The sequence below is a fragment of the Periplaneta americana genome, chromosome 14, assembly GCF_040183065.1.
Source record: "Periplaneta americana isolate PAMFEO1 chromosome 14, P.americana_PAMFEO1_priV1, whole genome shotgun sequence".
NCBI classification, from domain to species: domain Eukaryota; kingdom Metazoa; phylum Arthropoda; class Insecta; order Blattodea; family Blattidae; genus Periplaneta; species Periplaneta americana.
The window spans coordinates 92357445-92382231 of record NC_091130.1 but is presented as its reverse complement, the minus strand read 5'-3'; the positions used below and the strand labels follow the sequence as shown (position 1 = coordinate 92382231).

Sequence of the window (24787 nt, the reverse complement as noted above, 5' to 3'; positions counted from 1 at the left end):
CTGTTGATCCCAGGTATTTAAATTCATCCATTCTCTCGAAGCCATATCTGCCTATTGTTCTTGAGGATGGCATATTTTTGAGGTTTGCCTTTTCACAAGCCATGTATTTAGTTTTCGACTGATTAATGGTCAATCCCATATTCCTTCCTGCCTTTTCTATATTCAAGAATGCATCTTCCATTGCCCTTCTAGATCTTGCCACTATATATCTTCGGCGTATGCAAGTATCTGCACTGATTTATAAAATATGGTCCCTCTGCTAAGTAGGTTTGCATCTCTTACCACCTTTTCCAATGCAACATTAAAAAGGAGACACACCACCGTATCTCCTTGTCGCACACCATTCTTAATATCTAATGGATCTGATAACATTCCTCTGACCCTTATACTGCTTCGGACATCTGTCATTGTCATTCTTACCAGTCTCACCAACTTTTCAGCAATATCTAGTTCTCTTAGAGCATTATACAAATGTTCTCTATTAATGCTATCATAAGCAGCTCTAAAGTCAGTAAGTAGATGGTGTGTACCAACTCCAAATTCAATAGTTTTTTCTAGAATTTGCCTTAATGTAAAAATTTGGTCTATGGTTGACTTGCCTAGAAGAAACCCACATTGATATATACCTATTTGCTTCTGAACCATTGGGAGAAGACGATCGAAAAGTATATTTGAGAATACTTTATACCCCAGATTAAGAAGAGTTATTCCTCTGTAATTTTCACACTCCACTGGATCTCCTATTAAGATTTTAATAAAGGTAATTTCTTGTCATTTTAAGTGTAACTTATCTGTCGTCTATTATATTACAGCAACATGAAGTGGAAAGGATCAGAATACAATATATCGTAAAGCACATTGAATTATAAATTAATATTTCCAAAAGTACGGGGTAAATTATCTGTTTGCAGTATTTTACTCGGCATTTCTTTTCGGGGAGGGAGAATTTTTAATGAGCGCAAAATTTATCACACTTCAAATGGGCCTTTTTATATATGGGGAAGTTACTTTCTGGCAAAACTGAACTTAATAAAACAGTAGACCAAGTGTCGTATAACAATTTCATGGATTGAAAGAAACTGCAGGAAGATACCACCATACTGTCGTTAATTCAAACCATGATTTCCAATAATCTCTTAGCTCGGTTAAAGGAAGCATATATTTTTTCGTAAATATGTTTAAACTTGTTTAAATATTTTATATAAGTTTCAGATATTATTTTTATTACGTTAATTGATTTTAACAATAATTTTAGTAACGCCTAAAACAAGTATAGGCCTACTTGTTTGGATGTAGTATCGCTTAGAAAAAAGTTGAGTTTTAAGTTCAGTATTAATAATATTACATATTAAACATTGCAGAAGGATTCGGAACCCTGGGTCATCGTTTCTCTAAGCCGTTGTCTCTTCTGGTACTTAAGACTTCGTAATAATAGTTATTTTAGGGTACTTTGCCTATACTGATAATGTTAATAGTGGTGGGCACTACCTGCCACCTAGCGGCAAAATAACTTTTTTCAAGACTCATACATAAGCGTTGATTGAGCAGGCAGTATAAACAGACATAGGATGTGATCCAGCAGGCAGTGGGCAACACTGAACAAACCTGTATAACATGGTCCGCGCATCACGTATTTCACCTGTTTATGCCATGTTGCCAAATCCTTTTCACGTGAACTTAGATTGCATTTGAACCAAGGTAATTTGATCGCAGAAAAGTTTTATACAATAGAAGAAGAAGTGTCTGAACTCGGTTTACTTTTCGATCTTCGATCAAAGTTGATCTTTAGTCAGGGAGTTTTATACAATTGGGCCTAAAGGTAAGGCATTAGTCAGATAGAATATTGGGTGATATGCTAAAATGGGCAAAGAGAGAAGCAATGAGGAAATATAGGAAAAAGAAAGCAGAAGAAAATAAGACAATAAATGGATCAAAACCTGAAAAGGCTTTTGGGTCTTACCAATGTACCAGCACTTTAAGAAAAGCTGTAAAAAAAAAGTACAAAATGTACTCAGGCCTACCACTGAGTCCTTCAAAGAAAAGGGCATGCTGTGTATGGCTCCCAAATGAGGAAGTGGTATCATGTTGTGGTGAGATATTGCCAACTCCTGATTTCAAGACTCAAGGACATAGAGTAATGTACGAGTTTCACAAAGACGTTAATGTTAATGAGAAATAAACTTGTACATATTAATGAGACTGTAAATATAAATTAAAGCTATTTTTAGTGTATGGTATAAGTTTATAACAAATTTAAGTGATAAGTATATTTTTTTTCGAAGAAATTGTAGAAATATTCCCAAAATTTGATTTCAAGACTCAACAGCACAGCTTAAATGTAAGAGTTTCACAACGATGTTAATGTTATAATGAGAAGTAACCTTGAAAGTATTCATAAGACTAAAACAGCTAATAATTCTTTGTACACAAAAATAAAACTCTTTTTAGTGTATGCTATATCTAACCTACAGTATTACATTGTTTCCTATACATTTTTCCATTAAACTTTATAATTTAATTTATTGTCAGAGTTCATTTATTTAATTTCAAATAGTAAATATTAAACTACTACACTTCAAAAATTAATTTTTTACTATCTTATACTTCATAAAAGATCCATAGCTACATATCAAAGTGACTTGTAGAATCCGTTACAATTGAATGTAGAATCCGTTACACTGTATAAAATTCATTAATAAATTAACTTTTTATCATTTCTAAAAAAAATCTTAAAAAAAAAAATGAAGTGCAATTCTTAATATATAAACAAGAAAGAGATGAATTTGTTAACCTCATCCTAGAACCTGAACTTTCAGTGAGAATAATGGTAAGTCATGAATTTAACAGAGAGGCGGTAGCATCCGTTGCAGCAGCTAAAAACAGTCAGTCTCCTTTATAACTAAGAACTGTAAAACAAAATTTTTCAGAATGAATGTTTGGTTTCCATATAATTAGAGAATTATAAAACATTTCTTAAAAATGAATTATTTTTTAGAAGAGAAGGGATTTAAGGTGTGAGCATGTAGAATCCTTTACAAATGGATTGGCTGACTATCGCCTCATCACAGACCCTTTGCCTAGCAGACGATAAAATGTATCGTACTTTCGTTATCGTGTTCTTTTGAAAAAATTAACACCTTTTTTCCACTATTGAAATATGAAATACATAAGGTTTATATATTATTTTCATAAAGTATATATTATATTTTATAAACTCACTTCCTGGATCTTTCGGAAGAAGGATAACTCTGACCTCTTTTTCTTACAATTTAAAGTGCTACAAACGTCTTCTTGTCCCACATTATTACTCCAATTATTGTATTTTAGCCATTTACAGTTATTACAACCGATAACGAACATTTCACAGTTTACACAACTTTTCACAACAATGCGAAATACGGCACAGTCAATGCCTTTTCGATCTAGACCAGGGTATAATGTATGGTTCTCCATTTCTGTGTATAGAGGTCAGTGAAATATTATATTATAAACTTTATTGCGTATCATTGCTAAGTTTTATTTAGTGTAATATGTCCATAAGTTCCGTTTACTTCTTGTTGAATATATTGCAGAAATAATTAGGCCTACAAAACTGTGTTATTTTAATGTCAAGAGAATTTTACATGTTAACATAATCTGTTCGTATCAACATTTTAATCCATTTTTGAATCTTGCGTACACCACTTTTAACACTTGAATATAATTAATTCATGAACTGATATGAATTGATGAATTGATAACACGAGTAAGTCCACTAGTTCATCAATTAACAACATTTTAAGTTTAGAATTGAAGCTATTTTAAGGTTTAATAAGAAAAGAATTTATATTGTGATTTTAATTTAGCATATCTACCTTCCTTAATTGTAGACAGAAAATTTACCATACCACTCCTATGACACTAATGTAGCATGTACGATTGTGTTACTTCGTCTCTTAGGTAGTAGATAAATACAATAATTCAGTACTCAATTGTAGTATTAAAATGCAGACAAATTGAATGTGCGGAATATCATACATAACATATGTTTAATTATAATCTATAATTGCGAATATAGGAATATAAGTTAAATATAGTAAACATAGCCTATAATTTCCATATGGCATAACATACATGAAATGGCAGGGCATTAGAGGCCACTAAAATTAGACAGAAAGGGGCAACTCGTACAGTAAACATAACCTATAAGTTCAACATATCTAAATATCTGTGTGGTGCAACTGAAAATTATTGAATCGTGCATAAATGAATGTACAAGAATTTCGCGATATTTAATCGAAATAAAGGCAGATATTACACATACAAACAACGTAATTTTCACACCAAAAATAATATTACACCTTAAACTCGCAAGTGAATTATGTCTGAAGTGTATCATAATCATTGTTTTGAATTTTATTAATGCAATTACACTACGGTACATTTTAGAGAAATGTATGTTACTCTTTATGCATTCCAACTAATTTATATGGTTGAAACGCCGCCCTTCGTGATTGGGTTAAACGAGTCACATGGTCTGCCTTACGGCCTGTATTAGATTACGATGGCAGTGACACAGTCTATTTTTCTACTACTCACAGTGCTCCAAGTGGCTAGCAACTATTGCGAGAAATGCAAAAAATCATCCCAAGCTTCGTAACTGTATATACTAAACTGTGATAATATAATTATACTCCGAAGAATTCACATCATCTGATAACTATAATTCAGTTTTAATTTCTCAATGTATTAAATATTGATGACATTCACTTCTCTTACTTTAGTATTTTTACCAGCATATACTATAATTTTACTCTAAAGAATTCACATCATCTGATAAGTATATGTTAGTTTTAATTTCTCAGTGTATTAAACATTGACGAGATTGACTTATCTTCCTTTAGTATTTTTACCAGCATATGCTATAATTATACTCCGAAAAATTCACATCATCTGATAACTATAATTCAGTTTTAATTTCTCAATGTATTAAACATTGATGACATTGAGTTCTCTTACTTTAGTATTTTTACCTTTTTACCAGCATAATATAATTATACTCCGAAGAATTCACATCATCTGATAAGCATAATTTAGTTTTAATTTCTCATTGTATTAAACATTGATGAGATTGACGTATCATACTTTAGTATTTTTACCACCATAATATAATTATACTCTGAAGAATTCACATCATCTGATAAGTATAATTTAGTTTTAATTTCTCAATGTATTAAACATTGATGAGATTGACTGACTGATTGATTGAATGATTTATTGATTATTTATTTATTTTTTATTTGTTGTTTATTTTAACTTTGACGAAAGCCTTAAGTCGGAGGAACTCAAATCTGCGCTGTATAAGAGTGACAGACTAGATGATGTGATGTTTTACAAAAAAAAAAAAAAAAACTTGCATGTAGAATGTGAAGAATGGGCAGCTACATTGTCATACTGTCAGTTGCCACTTTCGGCATCTCTCAGCTGGCACGGAACTTCGATGAGTAGTCTCGAGGACCAGACCCTTAGTGCACAACACCTTCGTGATTTAAAAACCGTCAAAATGACCTTGATGTTGCTCCAACTTTGTCATACGTTCTTTATTAACAGAGACTTAGACGACTTTCATTGGGAAGACTAGGCTTTTTTTGCAGCATCATAGACACACGATTAATTTCTGATTATGACTGTCCTTAGGAAATCTGGTTTATTGTTGTTAACGGTTTTAAGCAAGTTCAGAGCCACTTCAGCACAAAATTCGTTCTGCTCTTGTAACAGGAACCATGCAACGAATTTTACATGCCAAGATCCTTCATCAGTCTATCTGAAATATTATTACGTGAACTCCTTAGATCTGGTCCTGAGCTGCACTTGGATGTGCATTTGATTCTCACTTGTACCAATTCTCTTGTTGAGTTTTTTTGTCGACGTTTTATCCAACTGTAAGACAAATGTCAGGTAATCTGTGACAAAACCTCAAGTCTCGGCTCACCAAGTACCATCTTGCTATTACCAGTTTCATTGACTTTAATAATGTAGTAGTTGATACATCATTGTTAAATAACCAATTTAAACTTCTTAGATTGTCTTCTGATTATCGCACTACCAATTGTTACTTTCTGTTGATTGCAGCACACTCGTGTTCAACACTTTCACGGCATTCTGCTTGTTGAACTTTCAGAATGTGGATCACAAGCACTTTTAAACATTGGTACCAGAAGTTTATCTGGACTTTACTTCTTGAATCATCCCCAAAAGCCCTTGTTCATAATCTTGAATAGTTCCTGTTAATGAATGTCCAAGTTGGAAACAAAACTTAATTCAGATTTGCTGACCTACTTGGTTTGATCGTTGTGAATGCATTGGTCACACAGTACACAATCACACTTAGCAGTATCTCACTGTCAATTGGGTAGCGTCACTGAAGAATTATTGTTCATACATACACAGTAAGGTCCTCTCTGTGTCTGCCATGTTACAGTATATCAAGGTTGAACGACTGGTACTTGAAATGTTCAGAATTGCTGGGTGCTTTCTACACAGACCTCATACTTTCTGAATTTAAAATATAATTTTATATGTATTTTGTTTTTCTCTCTCAGCAGATACATGAGTTGGTGGGAAGAAATGGCATATTAATACCATTACTGAATGAAGAATATGAAGCACATAAAAAAAGTGATGAATTGTTACTGGCATCAGAATGGGAAATTCAGCTTATGACAGTCAAATGCCTTGAATCTCTGACTTTTATTCATGACAGTAAAGGAGAAACTTCTTCTGTAGAGAGATTGAAACAGCCTTACCTAGAAATATGTGCAAAGATTTTTTTGAAGTTATTGTATACTGAAAAACGTCCAGAACAGAGTGATTTTATATATTGCAAGGTTTGTACTTAATATGGAATATTGAGCACATTAAGATTTATTGACATAAAAATGGTATATTTTCTGTTACCAGAATTAACTTTCGTGTTCTATCCTACGTTATTTGATCATTCTTAACTTTTGTAACCTCTTTCTTGTGCTTTTTGTGTTGATGTACAGTATACAAAATCTTTATACAGTAGAACTCTGATTATCCATCACCCTATTAACCGATGGGCGAATTATTCGACTTTCTCTCTTTTTTTTTTTTCTGAAAAAAAAAATGAAATGCTGCATATTGCAGATTATACACTCAGGGACAAAAAAAACGGACACTTCTATATTTGCTTGTAGGCCTATTTTGCTGCCAATTATTTCAAAATGAAACAAAATCCATTTAAACAAAATAATGTTTCATTTAGCACCTTATACGACAACATTTGAAAAAAAAAAATCTCTGATGAGAAAATTTACAAAAAAATTACAAAGGGCGTATAACTATGGCATCGTTTGGTCTAACTGTTTTTTCATTTTATGGTGCCTTAAACATTAAAAACTCTTTTTAGTAACGTGTATTACCCCCCTCTGGCTTGAATAACTGCATCCATACGTCTTGGCATGCTCTCAATTTGGTTAGCAATGTCTTCTTGAGGAATAAGTTCCCATTCTTCACCAAGTGCTCGCCTCAACTCTTGTAACGATTCTGGTCTCGGTCGTCTATTCTTGACACGCAATCCCAGCATGTCCCACACGTGTTCAATTGGGTTCATGTCTGGACTCCTTGCTGGCCATGGAAGAACATGGATTCCCACTTCTTGGAGATAATCTCCGACCACATGGGCAATATGCGGCCATGCATTATCATGCATTAAAACAAAATTATCGCCTACAAATTGGCCAAATGGCACAACATGATCAGCCAAACATTCATTTATATACCTATCAGCTGTTAGTCTTCCATTTTCAACAAAAACCAATTCTGTACGAGCATCCGTACACACTCCTGCCCAAACCATCACTCCACCACCTCCATATGGCACATTTTCGGAAATGCAACACTGTGAAAATCGTTCTCCTCTCCTTCTCCAAACTCTTTCACGTCCATCAGGTGAGCACAGATTGAAACGGGAATCATCGGTGAACAGAACACAGCTCCACTGTCCATTTCTCCAATCCCTGTGATCATTTGCAAAACGCAGTCGTTCAACTCGATGCATCCTGAGAAGTCTGGGACCAGTTGCAGGTCTACTTGATATCAGTCCACTTGCTTTCAACCTCCTTCTAACTGTTTTGGCCGAAATTGGGCGTCCATGCATGTTAACAAATTGCTGGGCTACACTAGTAGCTGGCAGGTTGCGCTCCCTAAGAACTCTCAACACCATATACCTGTCTTCATTTGGATTTGTAGCTCTTGGACGACCCGAACCTGGACTTCTGGTAAATTCTAGGGTCTCTCTATACTGTTTTATGGCATCATGGGTTGTGCTTCTAGCCATATTCATAACATTTGCAATGTAACGTACACTGCGTCCATCATCGTAAAGGGCTACAGCTCGAGCCACATCTTCAGGTCGCATCTTGTTTTAAGACTAATGTTACAACCCCACTTAAACTCAGAAAATGTGAAAATAAAGAAATAACGAATGATAACGATAATGAAGCACAAAATGGTTGAGACAACATTGTTATAGCTGAGACTCCGAAAGCAAAATTGGAATATTTGGTTGTAATGGCTTGTTTGTAAAACAAAAAACAATCAACAATGTATACACGTCTCCATAACAACAGATGGCAACCATAATATTGTATGAGAAGAATATGTTTTGCAAAATACCAGCAAATATTAAAGTGTCTGGTTTTTTTGTCCCTGAGTGTATTATAATGCTTTTCATACGACTTAGTATTTCATATGTATCATCTTCTTCGTCCCTATAATATTTTCTCTGGGCGTATGTAAAATTTAACATACAACAGCTAATAGTGCTTGAGTCTTATGCCCAGTTGCAGAAACGTTAATCATTTATGATCGGACTTTGATCGACGTTTAATCGGAGTTTGACCGGCAATCAGTTACTTTCTTGTTGCAGAAACAGCAATCAGTATTTGATCGGCGATCAAACTGTCGTCAGATTTGATCAGCAATTTTCTGCTGGTCAAATAGTAATTCTCCGATCAAGTTTGTGTCGTATGTTGCATTTACAGGTTAATTCTATATTATTTTCGAAAATATTGTGCTATGGATTCTTCAGATGAAGAAATTTTTGAAAGGTATGAGGAAGAAATATTGTTAAGGCAACGAAATATACAAAGACGAGACGAGTTATATTTTATGTTTCAAGAGAAGGAGTTTGAAAAACGATTTAGGTTAAGTAAAGAATCTTGTTGTATGGTACTTTCGAAAATCGAAAGAAATATATGTAGACAGACTAACAGAAACTATCCTCTGTCTCCAATGAACCAGCTTTTAATTACGTTAAGGTTTTATGCAACTGGTACCTTTCAGATAGTCTTGGGTGATATTGTAGGGGTGCATAAATCTACTATCAGCAGAGTGGTGAGAGAAGTTACCCATGAACTAGCTTTATTAGCACAGACTTATATAAAGCCTCCAAATTCTGCTAGGGAACGTCTTGAGATTCAAAGAGAATTTTCAGCAATATCTGAATTCCCACGAGTAATTGGTTGTATAGATTGCACCCATATCCCTATCATATCACCTGGTGGGAATAATGCTGAACTCTATCGGAACAGAAAAGGTTTCTTTTCGATAAATGTGCAGGCTGTGTGCACATCTTCATTATTGTTTTGGAATGTAGTGGCACGTTGGCAAGGTTCCACACATGACAGCACGATATTCCTCATGAGCAGGTTACGTGCTCAGTTTGTGAATGGAGAAATGGGAAATGGAATCCTGTTAGGCGATGGCGGCTATTCCTGCTCTAATTTTCTGCTGACACCTCTCTCTAACCCAAGGACTGAACCAGAGGAACTCTACAACACAACTCACATACAAACCCGAAATTGTATAGAAAGAGCATTTGGAGTTGTTAAAAGAAGATTTCCATGCTTATCAATGGGTCTCCGGTTCAAGCTGAGAAGGCAGCAATCAACAACACTTGAGTGTATTATGGCATGCTTTGTCCTACATAACCTACTGTTAGAGCATGGAGAAACTGAACCCCCACCTCCAGACGAAGACTTGGTACGAAGATTCTACCCCGAAGCTGAAAGAGAACAAGCATTATTCAGAGGAAGAGGAAATGGAGGACATGTTGTCAGGACTACTTTAATAAATACACACTTCACAGAAATGGCAGAAAGGTAAGTAAAACAATACAAGGTTATTTTCAAAGAAGCAACTTAATTTTTAAATTCATTAGCCAAAATAGCTTTTTTTATTTCTAATTCCACTCTCGCAACCTCAAGGTTTGTTTTCAATATTTTCATCTCCATGCTGTGTTTCTCCAACAGAAGGCGGCACCTTAAATCATTAAAGTCCACTTTACTACTTGTGTAGATTTCCATCCTGTTTCTCTTGTGTTTTCGTGCAGTAGGCCTACTTGTTGTAATCTGCATCTGTTGTTGAAGGCCTGCTGTTGGAATTGCTTCTGATATATTTACAGACGGAGACTGCGAAGGTGATAGAACAGTCTCATGAGCTACCACCTCTTCATGAGATTCCGTCTGTACCTCTTCAACACTCATGACAGGCAGAGGACCATCAAAATACGTTTCCACTGATTCAATATAGGAAACAGGATCAGCTGCTACGTCTTCAATGACCTGGTACTGGCCATCGCTGTCGCACGGATTACAAAGAGGTGTGAAGTTGTGATGGAGTTTGGCTATAAGCCGCTCCCCATCTACATCTAACTTCCTCTTGAATGATCCCCCGCCTGTTTTGTGCAACTCAGCCTGAAAATAGAATAAACACATATATGTTTACCATAAAATAAAAACTTTTTAATAAATAGTAGTAATATTGTAATGAAATCCCTGTAGTGAAATTTATTTTTAAAATGTATCTGATTAAACACTCCTAATGGAAATAGGTTGTAATTGTTTAAGTACTGAGGTTTAATAAATTATGAAGAGATTGGTTTGTTGATTTAAAATACAGTATTTTTTTTTCAACCATCCCCCACTGCTATTATTAATTAAACTGGCTTGAACTAATTATGGCTGAAATTATGTATTCTGATGGACCTATGTAATCTGCAGTAAACTATAAAGGAAATAGATAAATAAGTACAAATACACCATTCCCATATCCTTTCACCAAAGTAGAGCACTGATTAGGCCCACAATAATGTTTTGTTTTACATCTGTATAACTAGAGCACAGCCAACAATAGCAGAAATTACAGTTAGTCAGTACAACCCTTTTTATCAAACTATAAATAGACATACGTACCTTATCATCTGCTGCTGCCTTTTTTATTCTTCTTTTGTAATTCTCGTATGCAGTTTTTAACTGGGTAGCAGTTCTTTCGCCCTCAGACGAACACCTATTAAAATCGACAGCAATGTCTGCCCACGCCTTTTCTTTTTCTTTTGACCAAACTGCATCCGTTTTTTTGTTTTCAATTATGTTCATATATCCCTCCACTATATTTAATAGCAGAGCTCTGTCAATGGAGCTAAAATTTGGGCCCCTTGGTTTTTTTTTATTGGAATCGCTCATTGACATCTTGATTTTCTAACCTCAAAGCGTATAATAAACAAACGTTCATTTACCGCTGTTAAACAGCTGAAGGTTGTATTGCGAGCTGGTATGGCGCTGTTGCCATAGGTATTTCTCAGTCAAATCGACAATCTGTTGACCACATCCATCTGATCGTATATTAACTTTCCTGCAACTCGATCTGTCAGTCAAGTAAACAAGACATCAAGTAATCTCCGATCACAACCTGATTTGATTTGCGTTTCTGCAACCGGGCCTTAATGTTACAACTAGGCAATGTTACTTAAGCACGAATGGCTCGTGTTCTACGTGGCTAAATAGCCGCGGCCTTCATGAACTAAGTCGCATGAAAAGGGGTGAAGTACATATTTGTTCTAGAGAGCATTATTAGAAGTCTTTACTGTTACACAGTATGTGATAACAATGTTGTCACTGTCGGATACAAGCAGTTACTTGTGGGAGAGAGTGTTTTCTCCAACTAGTAAAATAGTCAGCACATGCTTTCAAAGAAATTACCCCAAGAACTTTCACACAATTGCAAACCTGTATACCGCTTATTCATGGTCCTACTGTTCGAGTGACTGTACTGTTTAACCTCTGTGCAAAATGTCTTCCACAGGTACCAAAAAAAAAAAGACAAAAAGTGCTGATAAGTTTGGGAAAAAAAAGTACAAATAATTGAGTGGTTTGGGAAAGGAAAAACTGTGGCTCATCTCAGTTTAGAATTACGAGATTGACATTACGACTGTGCACATCTTAACAGAAAGCAAGGTTAAAGTATTAATGTACTTCATTGTGTTTATTAGTTATGATCAGCATAATATTGTATATTTTAGTGTATTGATCAAGATGCCAGTAGTTGCAGTATGGCTGAAGCTTTAAATTATTTAACTGTAAGCATTATGTACTTAATTTATGAAAATCTTTTATGGTACGGATTATCCATTTTTTTTATTAACTGTTCAGTCTACCCCTTTCATGACCACGGATATTAGAGGTTCTACTGTATATACATACATAGAGAGAGAGAGAGAGAGAGTGTGTGTATGGTTTTTTTTTTTAATTACTCCTTTCAGTATGCTCCATTACAGAGTAATACTACATGTTCAAGTTCTCATATGATACAGTAATTATTGTAAGTGTACTGAGAATATTGAACATATGTTTGTTTTTATAAGTTGAAAATTCTATAATATTTGCATCTAGTTGTTGCATGATTCGTATATTCTTCCTTTAAGAATATTGGTACTGGAAGGTTACGTTGTCAAGACTTGTCTGTCATTTTATAATAATTTTTATGTGTAAGTGCATTGTGAACTTAAATCTAACATAGCATATTAATTCATCTACTATTTACATTATTTATGTGTGCATTATCAACTAAAATCTAAGAATAACTTATTTACAATTACATCAACTATTTACCAAACCTTAGTTTATCTGTACCTGAATCTGTATTTGATGGCAGTATTGAACATATATTTCATAAGTTGACAAAATTTTACAATATTTCTATCTAGTTGCATGATTGGTCTATCCTGTCTTTAAGAATATTGTTGTTATAAGGTTACGTCATTAAGGCTTGTTTATCATCTTACAATAAGTTTTATGTTCTGGTGGATTATGAATTTCAGTCTGAGAATAACATATTTACAGTTTTGTTTACTTTGTACATTATGAACTTAAATCTAAGAACTTACTTATTATTTCATCTATTTACAAAACCTTAGTGTATGTGTACTTGGATTTGTATTTTAAGGATGTTCTATCTACATGTGAGTTAGTTATGTTATTTCTACTGGAGCTTCGTAAAATCAATTGATCTAATGAAGTTTAGAAATGAGCATGAATGCTTTTCTATGATGTTGCTGTTAGAATTTGGCCAATGTCCTCTGCTAGCTATAATTTGATTTCTTAGAATCGTACTTTGGGCTTCCAATATTTTGCATGTATAAATTAAGTGTTCAGATGTTTGTTCTCCCTGGTTGCAGGGACGTATTGAACTTTCAGATAATTTGAATCTATGCAAGTATGACTTCGTTTTACCATGACCAGTGATAATTCCTGTAAAGTCCAGTGTTATTATTATCCTCGATTTTAATCTTTGTTCTATTGTTGGGAAGAAAGATCTGCAAAGAGCTTCTTTCTCGGCATTCTGCCATCGTGTTTGCCATTTTGTTAGTCCTTTCTGCCTCTGCTAAGTGGAGACTGTAAAAGTTGTTTTCTGTTGTATTCTGTTCTGTTAGTGCTTGCTCATCTGCTGCCTCTTTGGCAAGTTTGTTGGCCAATTCGTTGCCCTGGATACCAATATGTGCCTTGACCTAACTGAAATGTATGGACCAATTTTGCTTTGAATTGCTGAATTTTATTTCTTATTTGTTCTATTGTGTGGCTATGTTTAGAGTGGTTTTTCAGAGAAGCTATTGTAACTTTGTATCGATGTACTGTGGGGAGCTTACGAGAAAGTCTGTGCAAGGTGTATTTTAATTAGGTGCAGTGTGGGGAGATATTGATGAATGGAGCACCGCTCTTCCTAGAACTGATCAGAAACAAGTTATGAGTTATGACCCTTAGGACACTAAACAAATGACATCATTTTCTTCACATGGTGTTTAATTATACTGTGGCTGAAAATATCAGATAGTTTGGGACTAGCTCTGTGTTGGTGTGTTGTATAAGTTGAAACTGTTAGTTTATATTTTAAAAGTTGATCGTATGTTTTCACGTTGGTTGGTTAATGTAATGTAGTTAGTAGTGTGTCATTATGTCGTTTTCTGCGAGAAAGAGTGGCATTACACTGGTTGTTGCATGTGTGTAGAATTGACATTACGCCACATTCCTGCCAGGCTGATCTTGTGAGCTCCCCACAGTAGATGGCTGCTGTTTTGCTCTTTGTGAGGTTTGCGCCAGTTTGCAGTTCTTCTAGACCCTTAAAAATTGCTATTTGTTTGGCTTGGTTGTTTGAACAGATACCGCCTAATTTATATTTACACTGTTTGTACAAGATTCCTTGTAAGTATGTAGCCACTCTGTCACCCATTCTGTTGCCATCTGTGAAGATTTCCACTGTGTATAGTGTTGTGTGATTTACATCCTTTATTCTTGCTCGTCTTGCTAGATGGGGTCATTCTGCTAAATTGTGCCTAGCTTTGTAAAGATGTACCTTTTCCTCTATTACAATTGCTATAGGTGGTACACCGGCCATTACACAAGAGGCTTCACGGGATGGGGAGGGAGAGAGAGAGAGACACAGTCCAACCTGTTTTGGTCTTGTGTTTCTGGTTTCGCAAACTTGTGTGAGAGCATGCATTGTCATGCTGGAGTAACATTTCTGCTGGATTCTTGCTAGGCCGAACTCACTGCAAACGTTTCTTGAGCTTGTTCAGGGTGTTGATGTAACCTCTGAGTTAATTTTTGCTTCTCTTGACATCACATCCACAAGAATGACTCTGGCACAATTCCAAAAGATAGTAACCATGACTTTTCCTGCAGAGGGAGCTGTCTTGAATTTCTTCTTTTTGAACGATTAAGCATGATGCCACTCTATTGATTGCCTTTTTATGATGCCACTCCATTGATTGCCTTTTTGTTTCCAGTTCAAAATGATGCACTCAAGTTTCATCACCTGTAATGATCTGGAACAAAAAAGTCTCCCTGTCAGCTCCATAGCCTTCTAACAGTTCGTAAGAAATGGCTTTCCTCTACAGCTTGTGGTCTACAGTGAGACTTCATGGAACCCATTTTGAGCAGACTTTGAATATTTGAGAGCCTCAATAAATTGAACAAACACTTCCAATGCTTACCAACAGCTGTAGGGTGATTTGTCTTCTTACAGTATTTGATATTACCTTCCCTGATGGAGCAGGTCATTCATGTTTCACAATAGAGAGGCTTTCTGAGATAGTGCCTGCAGACAGCATAATGAAACTCTTGATAGCTCAGTGGGAAGTGCAGTGATCCAGGTAACAACAGGTCATGATGCATTTCAATATCTGGTAACATAACTTGTGCTAGTCTTGTATTTGGCAGTCATCAAGTCATGTATGACTTCTGCAGAGAATTTTTGTGATACATTTTAACATGAAATTTGGGTTCCTGCAATCTGACACATGTGCAAAGTATGTCACATTAACTACCAACATGAATAATGAAACTGATGCTGTAGTCCTCAAAAACCCTAGGATGAAGCATATTTGCACCTGTGAAAGGCAGAAGCATTTTGAAATATTCTCAAGGAATCCAAAGAAAAGGCAATACCTTCTGCAATACAACAATATCATTTGAGTTTCAACAAAATCTTCCATAACCCAAGCTGATAGTCTGTGTTTTTTTTTATTCCAGGCAGCTCTGGCTGTATAACATGAGTATACAGGCAGTAGCAATGTGTGTCTTCACCAAGAATGATGGCACAAAAGGTCCAAATGAAATGGTTACATGTATGGATAATTACATCAGAAACTATGTGGACATGTACACATGCATATTATATCACATACCATGTCCAAGGCAAAATGACATCACAATTCCCATATTTTAAAAAATATTCAGTTTTTCCTATCTTCAGTAAAATTTGGTTTCCTTGACCCATGCCTTGTTGGCTGCACCCTTGAATTCATCAGAATTGAACTTCAGTTCATCATTGGAAGTTATTCCTAACTATTTAAAATGTGCAGGTTAACATTTAAGCAAAGATTTCATAGTAGTCACCATCTATGTGTATTTTGAGTTTAAATTGCTAATAATAATTATGATTTATTTGACTAATTGAATATTAAATATGTTATATAAGTGTTACATCATTTTCTGTATGTTCACATTTGGTTGTAGATCTGGTTGCATGTCGAAGTTGTAGTCTGCTTATATACATACTCAGTTTAAAGCTGATCCTTTTGGATGTGTATTGGAAGTTCCTCTAATCGTATTGATGAAGGCATTTGTAGCTCAATAATTAAAGGTACTGTGTTCAGTATGTTATAAAAACTCTTGTGGTTATGTTGTTTAATGTAGTAGGCCTATTCTACTTACATAGTTGGACTCAGAACATTGATGTTATTAAGTATGGTGTATGTACTAAAGTGAATTAGCGGTTTTCTTTAGTGTTGACATTGACTAAGTTACGGGTTGTGTCAAGTACCAGACTGTTTTGTTATGCAAGTACAGTGAGTTATGATTATGGGGTAAGTTTTCATTGATTATAGTTTTAGCATGTAAGTTGTTGTTGTTTAGTGAACTGTTCGAAGACAGGTTTGAACCTCACAAATTATATCAACAGGCACCACTTTTGAGGCTACTAGATCAGGAGATAATAGGGTAGGGTGGTCAGTTCCTTTCCCCCTCCACTGCATACATCACCAATTAGCTACATAATACACTAGTCAGACTTCAGATGCATACCAACAATTGTTCTCCCTCTGACACATATCGTCAAGTGAGATGTACTGCCTGATAATAGATATACATATCAGCCAGAGGCAAGCATGTTTGGTAATACAAAACTCTTCAGCATTGTTTATTGATTATTGTAAGGTTTTAGAATGTTCAATATGTCTGTGATATGTACAGACCCCCCAAAAAAAAAATAAAATAAAATAAAATTTTATTTCTGCATCTGTACAATTCGTGACCTGTTTCTATTGTGTGACGTATTGATTTTATTTTATACTGTTGTGTTTGAAATGAGATACATGTTCATTGTATCTGTCTTGGAAGTTTCGTTTTGTTTGAGTAACATATTTTTCTTTGCATGTGAAAATATTGTAACATGTAGGTTATAGACAATTGTTACTGAGTATCTTATTTGCGAAGTTTATTATTTAAAAGGTTATGAAGTCTGTTATTTGTTTTGTGAGCTATGGATGTTTTATTTTTTTTTAAAAAGTTACTAAGTTTGTTGGAAATGTATTTATTGTCAGTTAGTGTTGACTAGGTTTTTTTGTTTTGTATGTTCTTTATTGGTTAAGGTTGTTTGGTTTTTTTTTGGTCATCTAATTTTAATTTTTTTATGGATTAATTGTGTTTCTATTATAATTAGGGGGCGTATGTTGATGATTTGAAAGATAGGGAATTGTATATGAACAAAGGATGGATAGTTTTGAAAAGAAATCAAAATTGCTTTCTTATTTCTGTTGTCCTTGTATTATAAAAATTTATTTTCAGTTAATACAAATTCACAGATTACCGTGATTATATAATGCAATATAGAATAAGGAATGATTTTTAAATTAAAGTAAAACTAATAAATTTATTGATAGCAAGGAAAGTAACAAAATCTTACTGTAACAGTTTTTATTTGTTCTTTTAGACTGTGGCATTCATATTATGCCTGATGACTGAAGATGTATAAAAAAGAATTCTGGTTTAAGATGATATTACACTACAGTGTGTTTGTGTTTGCTGTGAGGTAATACATAATTTCATCTATGGGTCAATAATAATTGCTTTTGAATATGAATTGTATTGGATAAATGCATGTACAACATAGGTATATTATGGCCATACATTTGTAATACATAATGTTTCTACTGCTTAAAGTTTTATGATGGGCTATTTTCAGTTGATGAGATAAAAAATTAACATAGATTTTTTTTTTTTTAATTATTCATTGTTATTTTGTTTTCCCCCTCCTACCCACCCTGTTCACATTCTTTGTCAGCTTATCAGATCAATCACTATGACCACTGACTGAAGGTCACTTTCCTTAGTAAAAAATTATTAAGCATTGGAAAAGCAGCAACTATTATTTCTATGTAGTATTGCTGGAAAATAAAACGAAAATATAAAAAATGCTATAAAATCAATAAGAGTCAGAGAAAATGATTTTTAATGACACAAAAAAAAAAGTACCTGTCAAACAAAAATGGCAAGAAATGCAAAAAAGTGCACTATCAAAATTACTTATTTTGTTTTGCTATAACATAAAATTAATGACATAAAATTTACTCTGTCAAACGTTAAAAGTGTTAAAATTGTTAAAAAGGTATTTACCTTCGACAGACGGCCTGTTTCGACGCTATTTGTCGTCGTCTTCAGTGTCTCTTGAACCACTGCTGATTTTGGCTCTGCGATGTGCAGTTGTCGATGGTAGGGGTGGGGGTGTGTTGCTGCTATGGTGGGGGTTGGTTGTCTGTATGCTATGACGTACTATGACGTCAAACAATGTGTGCGTCATAGCATACAGACAACCAACCCCCACCACAGGAGCAACACACCCCCACCCCTACCATCGACAACTGCACATCGCAGAGCCAAAATCAGCAGTGGTTCAAGAGACACTGAAGACGACGACAAATAGCGTCGAAACGGGCCATCTGTCGAAGGTAAATACCTTTTTAACAATTTTAAACTTTTAACATGTGACAGAGTAAATTTTATGTTTTTAACAAAGTGTTAACGAGAACTTTAATCAATGATAAAATTAATGATTGTATTAAAGGGCATTGATTTAAAGTTGAAATAAAACTGACATTTCATCAACGTCCACCCCATGATTATAACCATTTTCAGAAACTATTTCTTTGATTTTATTAACTTATTTTTTGTAATTCTTTTTGCTGAAGGGTGTTTGTGTTAGCCTGTTTATTAAGAAATTAAACATACTAAGTTTTTTTTTTTTTTGGAGTAGTAGGGATGTATGGAATCTATTGGTATTCAGTGATTAGTATTACCAGGTTTTCTATAAATGCTAAATCCAAATTTTTATTTTCTGTTTTGTTAATGCAATATCCAGGAAATGTATTCGAGTCTTTCACTTTATTTTCTGTGTAAATTTTAAGTTGTTGTGTAACCTATTGAAGGATTAATTTGTTTGTTCATCTCTTTTATTCTTTTCATATATAATAATTATATTATCTAAACATCTATTATAGAGTTTGTAGAGTTTTATTTTGTTGTTTTGTATTATGTTAATATATTTTTCCTCTTTCTCTTTTATGAATATATCTGCTAGAAGGCCCATTGCTAATCCATCATTTTGTGTATACGAGGGTTGTAAATAAAGTAGTGGCAACATACAGTACGAACATATTATTAAACTTACATGGAAAATACATTTACAGCCCTTCAATATAATCACCAGCGTGTTTCTGTATCTTTTGCCAAATTCGTGGTAACCTTTGAATGTCGCTAGCGAGGTTGTTTCTATTGATCTCCCTGATGGACTGCCTAATGCATGAAGCACTGATGCTACATCTGGAAATTTCTTGCCCCTAAGTAGTTCTTTGAACCATGGAAACAAGTCGTAGTCACAAGGACTCATGTCAGGGGAATATGGAGGATATTCCAATACTTGCCAATCCTATCTCTGTATCAATTCAGCCACTGCTTCTGCGACATGACAACGAGCATTATCATGCAAGATGAAAGGTGGATTGTCTCTCAGGAAATGTGGATGTTTGTGCCGCATAGCTTGACATACGTTGTGTTCGAGAAAATGTTGGTAGTACTCTGCATTGACATTTTGGTCTTGAGGTATGGCATGCCTAATGATAACACCTTCACTATCGTATGCCACTATCAGCATGACTTTCACCCTAGAGCTTACCTGCATAAACAGCGCTCAACAAGCGCGCATGCTCTTTTGGAGCATGAGAGCTGTGTTTACCACTCGCCAAATCGGAGAGGAAGATACATCAGAATGACATAGACTTGCTATAAGTAGAGAAGAGGGAAACGACCACTCAGCTATCTAGTGGATTGCAATGCGTATTCTCAGTAATTGTTTCATGTTGCTTACCTACTGCTACAGTACAGTATGGAGGAATCTAAAAGACGAAAAAGTGGTGATCAGGCAAATTCTTTCAATGTTGCATGGGGAAATGCTTATTTTTTCATAGCTGCTGGAGTAAATACTCAGTGCTTTATCTGCCACAACATTTTGAAAGGTAGAAAGAAACATAACATAATGCGTCATTACGAGTCCAGACATAAAGACACTAAAGATATTAATCTTCAACAATTTAAATATCTCTCTTCAGGGAAAAGGCCAGTTCATTGTTGATATGTTGAATAAATTACTGGATTTCAGTCGTAAACTTACAGTTTTCGTAAGTCAGTTTCGGGAAGGTAATATGGCTTACTTTCCAACGATAGAAACTGCTCGTGATGAAGCCATTTTAAACGATTATGTGCAAATATTAATAGAAATTCAAAATGAATTTAATTCTAGGTTCCAAGATCTTGTCTTAAATGGAAAGAAGTTTAAAGTTATCATAATAAATTCCTTCAACACCAGTTGAAACAATGTCATATAAGTTACAGGTGGGCCTGGTTGGCGCAGTTGGTATAGCACTGGCCTTCTATGCCCGAGGTTGCGGGTTCGATTCTGGGCTAGGTCGATTGCATTTAAGTGTGCTCATATAACCTCGGCAGTTGCGAGCGTCGTTAAATAAAGCATAACATTTAATGATTTACAGCTCGGACTTATTGATCTTCAATGTGGCCTAAGGGCTAAAGATCGTTTGAATAATACTACTAGCCTGGTTGAGTTTTACAAGACTAAACATTAGCAATAATATCCACGACTACACAGGCTGGCTGTGAAAATGATTACTATGTTTGGCTCAACATTTATATTTGTAAGTAACTGTTTTCTATAATCAACATTTATAAAGGCAGGCATCGAACATCTGTAACTGATGAATAATTTCGAGGGAAAAATTGTTCCGGGGCCGGGCATTGAACCCGGGACCTTTGGTTTAACGTACCAAGGCTCTACCAACTGAGCTACCCAGGAACTCTACCAGACACCGATCCAACTTTTCCCTCTATATCCACAGACCTCAAAGTGGGCTGACAACCGTCAAGCAACCAACTTTGAGTGCACACTAACTCTGTGTGACTTAAATTGTGGTTTTCTGTTAACGAACAGTGACGTGTATTATGCAAATCGTATCACCCTATACAGAGTGCAGCTAATATCTGCATTCCGCTCATGAGCTGTGATCCTGCACCCGAACACAGCTCTGGATCAGCAGGCATGCGAGCCTTAGCCGACTGAGCTACTCTGGTGGCTGTATTTATATTGATATGCATTTCTTTAAGATTGCTTATTAAATGGTTGATATTATTTGTTGTGTGTATTTCTGTTCTAATTTTAATGTTATGCTGCATAATATCCTAAATATATTAAAATAGATATTTTGGTATATTTTTTACTGCATTAGTATGAAAAATAACATTCCATGATTAAATAAATTATTATTACACTTCTATTAATATTTCATATTGTTAAATACTGGATTTATTAAGAGGATAGCTACCAGATATTTGTAAAAACCAATTTCAACATATTTAAATGCAATAAGAATTCATATAATATTATACAGTCATGTGTTTACCAATAAGATCTCAATATATTATAAGATTTTTGTACCATAATTTATTGAGATATTGTGTGTGTGCGTGTGCGTGTGTGTGTGTGTGTGTGTGTGTGTGTGTGTGTGTGTGTGTGTGTGAGAGAGACCCATTTTCAAATTGCACACCACTTCGGTGGGCCACATTATGCATGATGTGTATCGGTGAGGAGTTATGTCGTGTACTAGGGTGAATGTATGTTAAGTGGTCATGTAAGTGTAGTGTAGGTAATGGGTGATAATGATGATGGTGAGGAAGGGAGAAGGAGAATCCTGGTGCCGGCACATAGCCTACTCCTGTCGAATAGCACCAAGGGGACCGCTAGGCTTAATGTCCCCATCCGATGGCTGAATCACTATCAACAGTGACATATGCCTTCCCTTCATATGCACTGTGGAGATTAACTCAGGCATATTGGTGCACAATTTAGTGATTAGAAGTTGTGCACCGCCATCTCTCTTAGTCTCGAGGTAGAAATTTTACAAGAAAATCTCTGACCCCGCCAGGAATCGAACCCGGGCTGGCTAGTTCGAAGGCAGACACACTACCACAGAGCTAACTCTGTAGACTATTGAGATAATGTAATTCTTGCCTGAAGATGCCAAAATGGCGAAAACATTAGCAACAATAAATTAATACAATATATAACAGGTAAAGCAAATTATTACATGGTGGAAATACTATAAATTTGTTTTTAAACTTAGCTTATGATAAGCCATTTGGACTGAAAATGTAAAGCCTATTTAATATTATCATCTATAAACTTATCTGGAAACAACTTCCAAAATGAATTGCGAACTTCAGAGATAATGCTTTAATTCATTGATAGTCTATTTCTAAACTCTGTGTATGCATATTCTCTATCTGTCGCTTTGTCTTGTATTCATGTATTCCACCATTTCCTTATAGATAATACACATTTTAATTGTGAATCAGAAAACTAAGTATACAAAATTTATGCAGTGTTACAAGTAAATGCTATAAAATGAAGTTATCTTAGAACAGTTTATTTTCAAAAACAGGACAAAGATTATTTGTTACATTCGTGATTTATATGTTTGCTATTGGATTCATAATGTAATCTTCTTTTTCTTGGATAATTCATTCATAGTTTTCTGCCCAAGGGCAGATCTTTCACTACAAAGCCAGTATTTTCTAATATTTCCTATTTTCCACCTTCCTCTTGGTCTCCATATATAATCCATCTATCTTAATGCTGTCTATATCTTCTTCTGCTCTGAACTTTCCTTACAGTGCATTCTTCAGTAGGCAGTTTCTTCTTAGTCAGTGACTCAACAAATCCCTTTTTCTCTTCCTGATTAGTTTCAGCATTATTCTTCTTCACCCACTCTTTCTAGCACTACTTCATTTCTTATTTTGTCTATCCATTTCACATGCTCCATTTTTCTGCATATCCACGTTTCAAATGCTTCTAGTCATTTCTCATCACTCCATCGTAATGTCCATGCAATATCACACTCCACACAAAGTACTTCACTAGTCTCTTCCTTAATTATTTTTTCTTGTTGGATAAAATAATCCTTGATTGAATTTAAACAAATAACAATAGACTAATAAATGCAAATATGCTAAAACATACCTCGTGTCAGAAATTTCTTCTAAAAGAGCTAAATGCATTCTTTAAAAATGTACTGTACACATAACTAATTAGATAATGTTAACATAATTTAAAACAAATTATGGACGCCTTAATCAACAACACCAACAGGAATTGGGTAAGATTGTAAAATCTCTATCATTCCTTGATGAGAATAAACTAACTTTCTACTTTTCTCTCAGTTCACCAAGTGTTGAGAGATCTGGGAAGTTATACAGTTACATGATGCACCATCTTTCAGTTACATTAGACACTTCAAACTGCTGTAATTCCTTCTTAATTATCAATTCGCAAACTTAAATAAATGCAAATAGTTGTAAACAATTCATTTGATACAACTTTCCAGAATGTAACAGTCTTCTTCCTTAGTTACTGTATCATTGTACAATGATAAATTATGTTTATATTTTGTTTGTTTCTTTATTTTTTTAGATGTTAATTGCATCCCTGCGAGGATTACAAAATCTTATGCAGCAGTCTGCTGACTTACTTGTTCAGTTCTTGGGTGAATCTTTAGGTGCCATTAAGACGTACATGCTTTATGGACTAAGTGGTTTCAGTGTATTCAGACCACAACAAGTGTTTCCATCGAAACTTCTTCATTGTGATATAAAGCAGACACCAATACGTGATGGAAGAGGGTGTAAGGTTTGTTTGTTTTTATTTATTTTTTAAGAAACACCACTACAGAGAGAATTTTGTACAATGTAAGTAAAAAAAAAAAGAATAAATAACGTATTCAGCATTAAGTAACTATTTATGGTAGAAGAACGTGTAAGGTATCTAATAGACAGGAAAACTCTCAAAATGTTACTTGCACTTGATGCATGCTTGCATGCATGTTGCATTCCTGCTCCTCTGCTAGTGGTGCTAGTGTGGAAAAATAAGAAATGATCAGAAGACATATTAGGTGTATTTGAGTTAGTAAAGACAAATTTCATCACATGGTACAACAGCATTTCCATACACCTTTTTGGTAAAGATTCACCTGGAAGAACCTCTACCATTATTACCATCAGTTCAAAGAGACTGGTTCTGTGTGTAAAGGGAAGAGTACAGAGCAAAAACCTGTATTAGATACAGCTGTCGACAGAATCAGAGAAGTTTCCACAGAAAGCACACAAAAATCTATGTACTGAGTCTTTTGTCAGCTGTAGCTGCATTGGAAAATCGTGTGGTGTGTTCTTCATAAGCGCTGATTATCAGACCATCCAAATTGCAGGTTTGTACCAACTCCAATTTGGTACAAACCTTGACACCAGCTCAGTTCTGTGTGGAACATGGTGAATGA

At 34.9% G+C, this 24787-nt stretch overlaps 2 protein-coding genes and 1 long non-coding RNA gene across 8 annotated transcripts in view; 2 read left to right on the top strand and 1 right to left on the bottom strand.

Annotated features, from left to right (window-relative positions):
- Positions 1-24787, top strand: part of LOC138713571 (HEAT repeat-containing protein 6) — a 274274-nt gene that overhangs the window by 16899 nt on the left and 232588 nt on the right. For 4 of the 6 annotated variants that reach the window (XM_069845744.1, XM_069845745.1, XM_069845746.1 and 1 more), the window contains exons 3-4: positions 6582-6866; positions 23929-24144. In XM_069845744.1, the coding sequence (XP_069701845.1) occupies positions 6582-6866; positions 23929-24144 (501 nt within the window). The remainder of the gene's footprint in view (positions 1-6581; positions 6867-23928; positions 24145-24787) is intronic. The other 2 variants (XM_069845743.1, XM_069845747.1) reach the window with 2 other exon arrangements.
- LOC138713576 (uncharacterized) lies at positions 10026-10960 on the top strand. The gene is made up of 2 exons (XR_011335926.1): positions 10026-10166; positions 10469-10960. It is a non-coding gene; the product is annotated as an uncharacterized lncRNA (long non-coding RNA).
- LOC138713574 (myb/SANT-like DNA-binding domain-containing protein 3) lies at positions 10160-11755 on the bottom strand. Its single transcript, XM_069845749.1, has 2 exons — positions 11259-11755; positions 10160-10760 (listed from the first exon to the last, which is right to left on the bottom strand). Exons 1-2 carry the CDS (start codon positions 11532-11534, stop codon positions 10206-10208), a joined length of 831 nt encoding a protein of 276 aa, XP_069701850.1. The 5' UTR covers positions 11535-11755; the 3' UTR covers positions 10160-10205.

Bases quoted from the DNA above. Each gene is read 5' to 3' on its own strand.
- LOC138713574 (XM_069845749.1), bottom strand. From the start codon at position 11,534: ATGTCAATGAGCGATTCCAATAAAAAAAAACCAAGGGGCCCAAATTTT. The intron at 10,761-11,258 runs GTACGTATGTCT...TTCTATTTTCAG, and splicing joins AGGCAGCAGCAGATGATAAG to GCTGAGTTGCACAAAACAGG.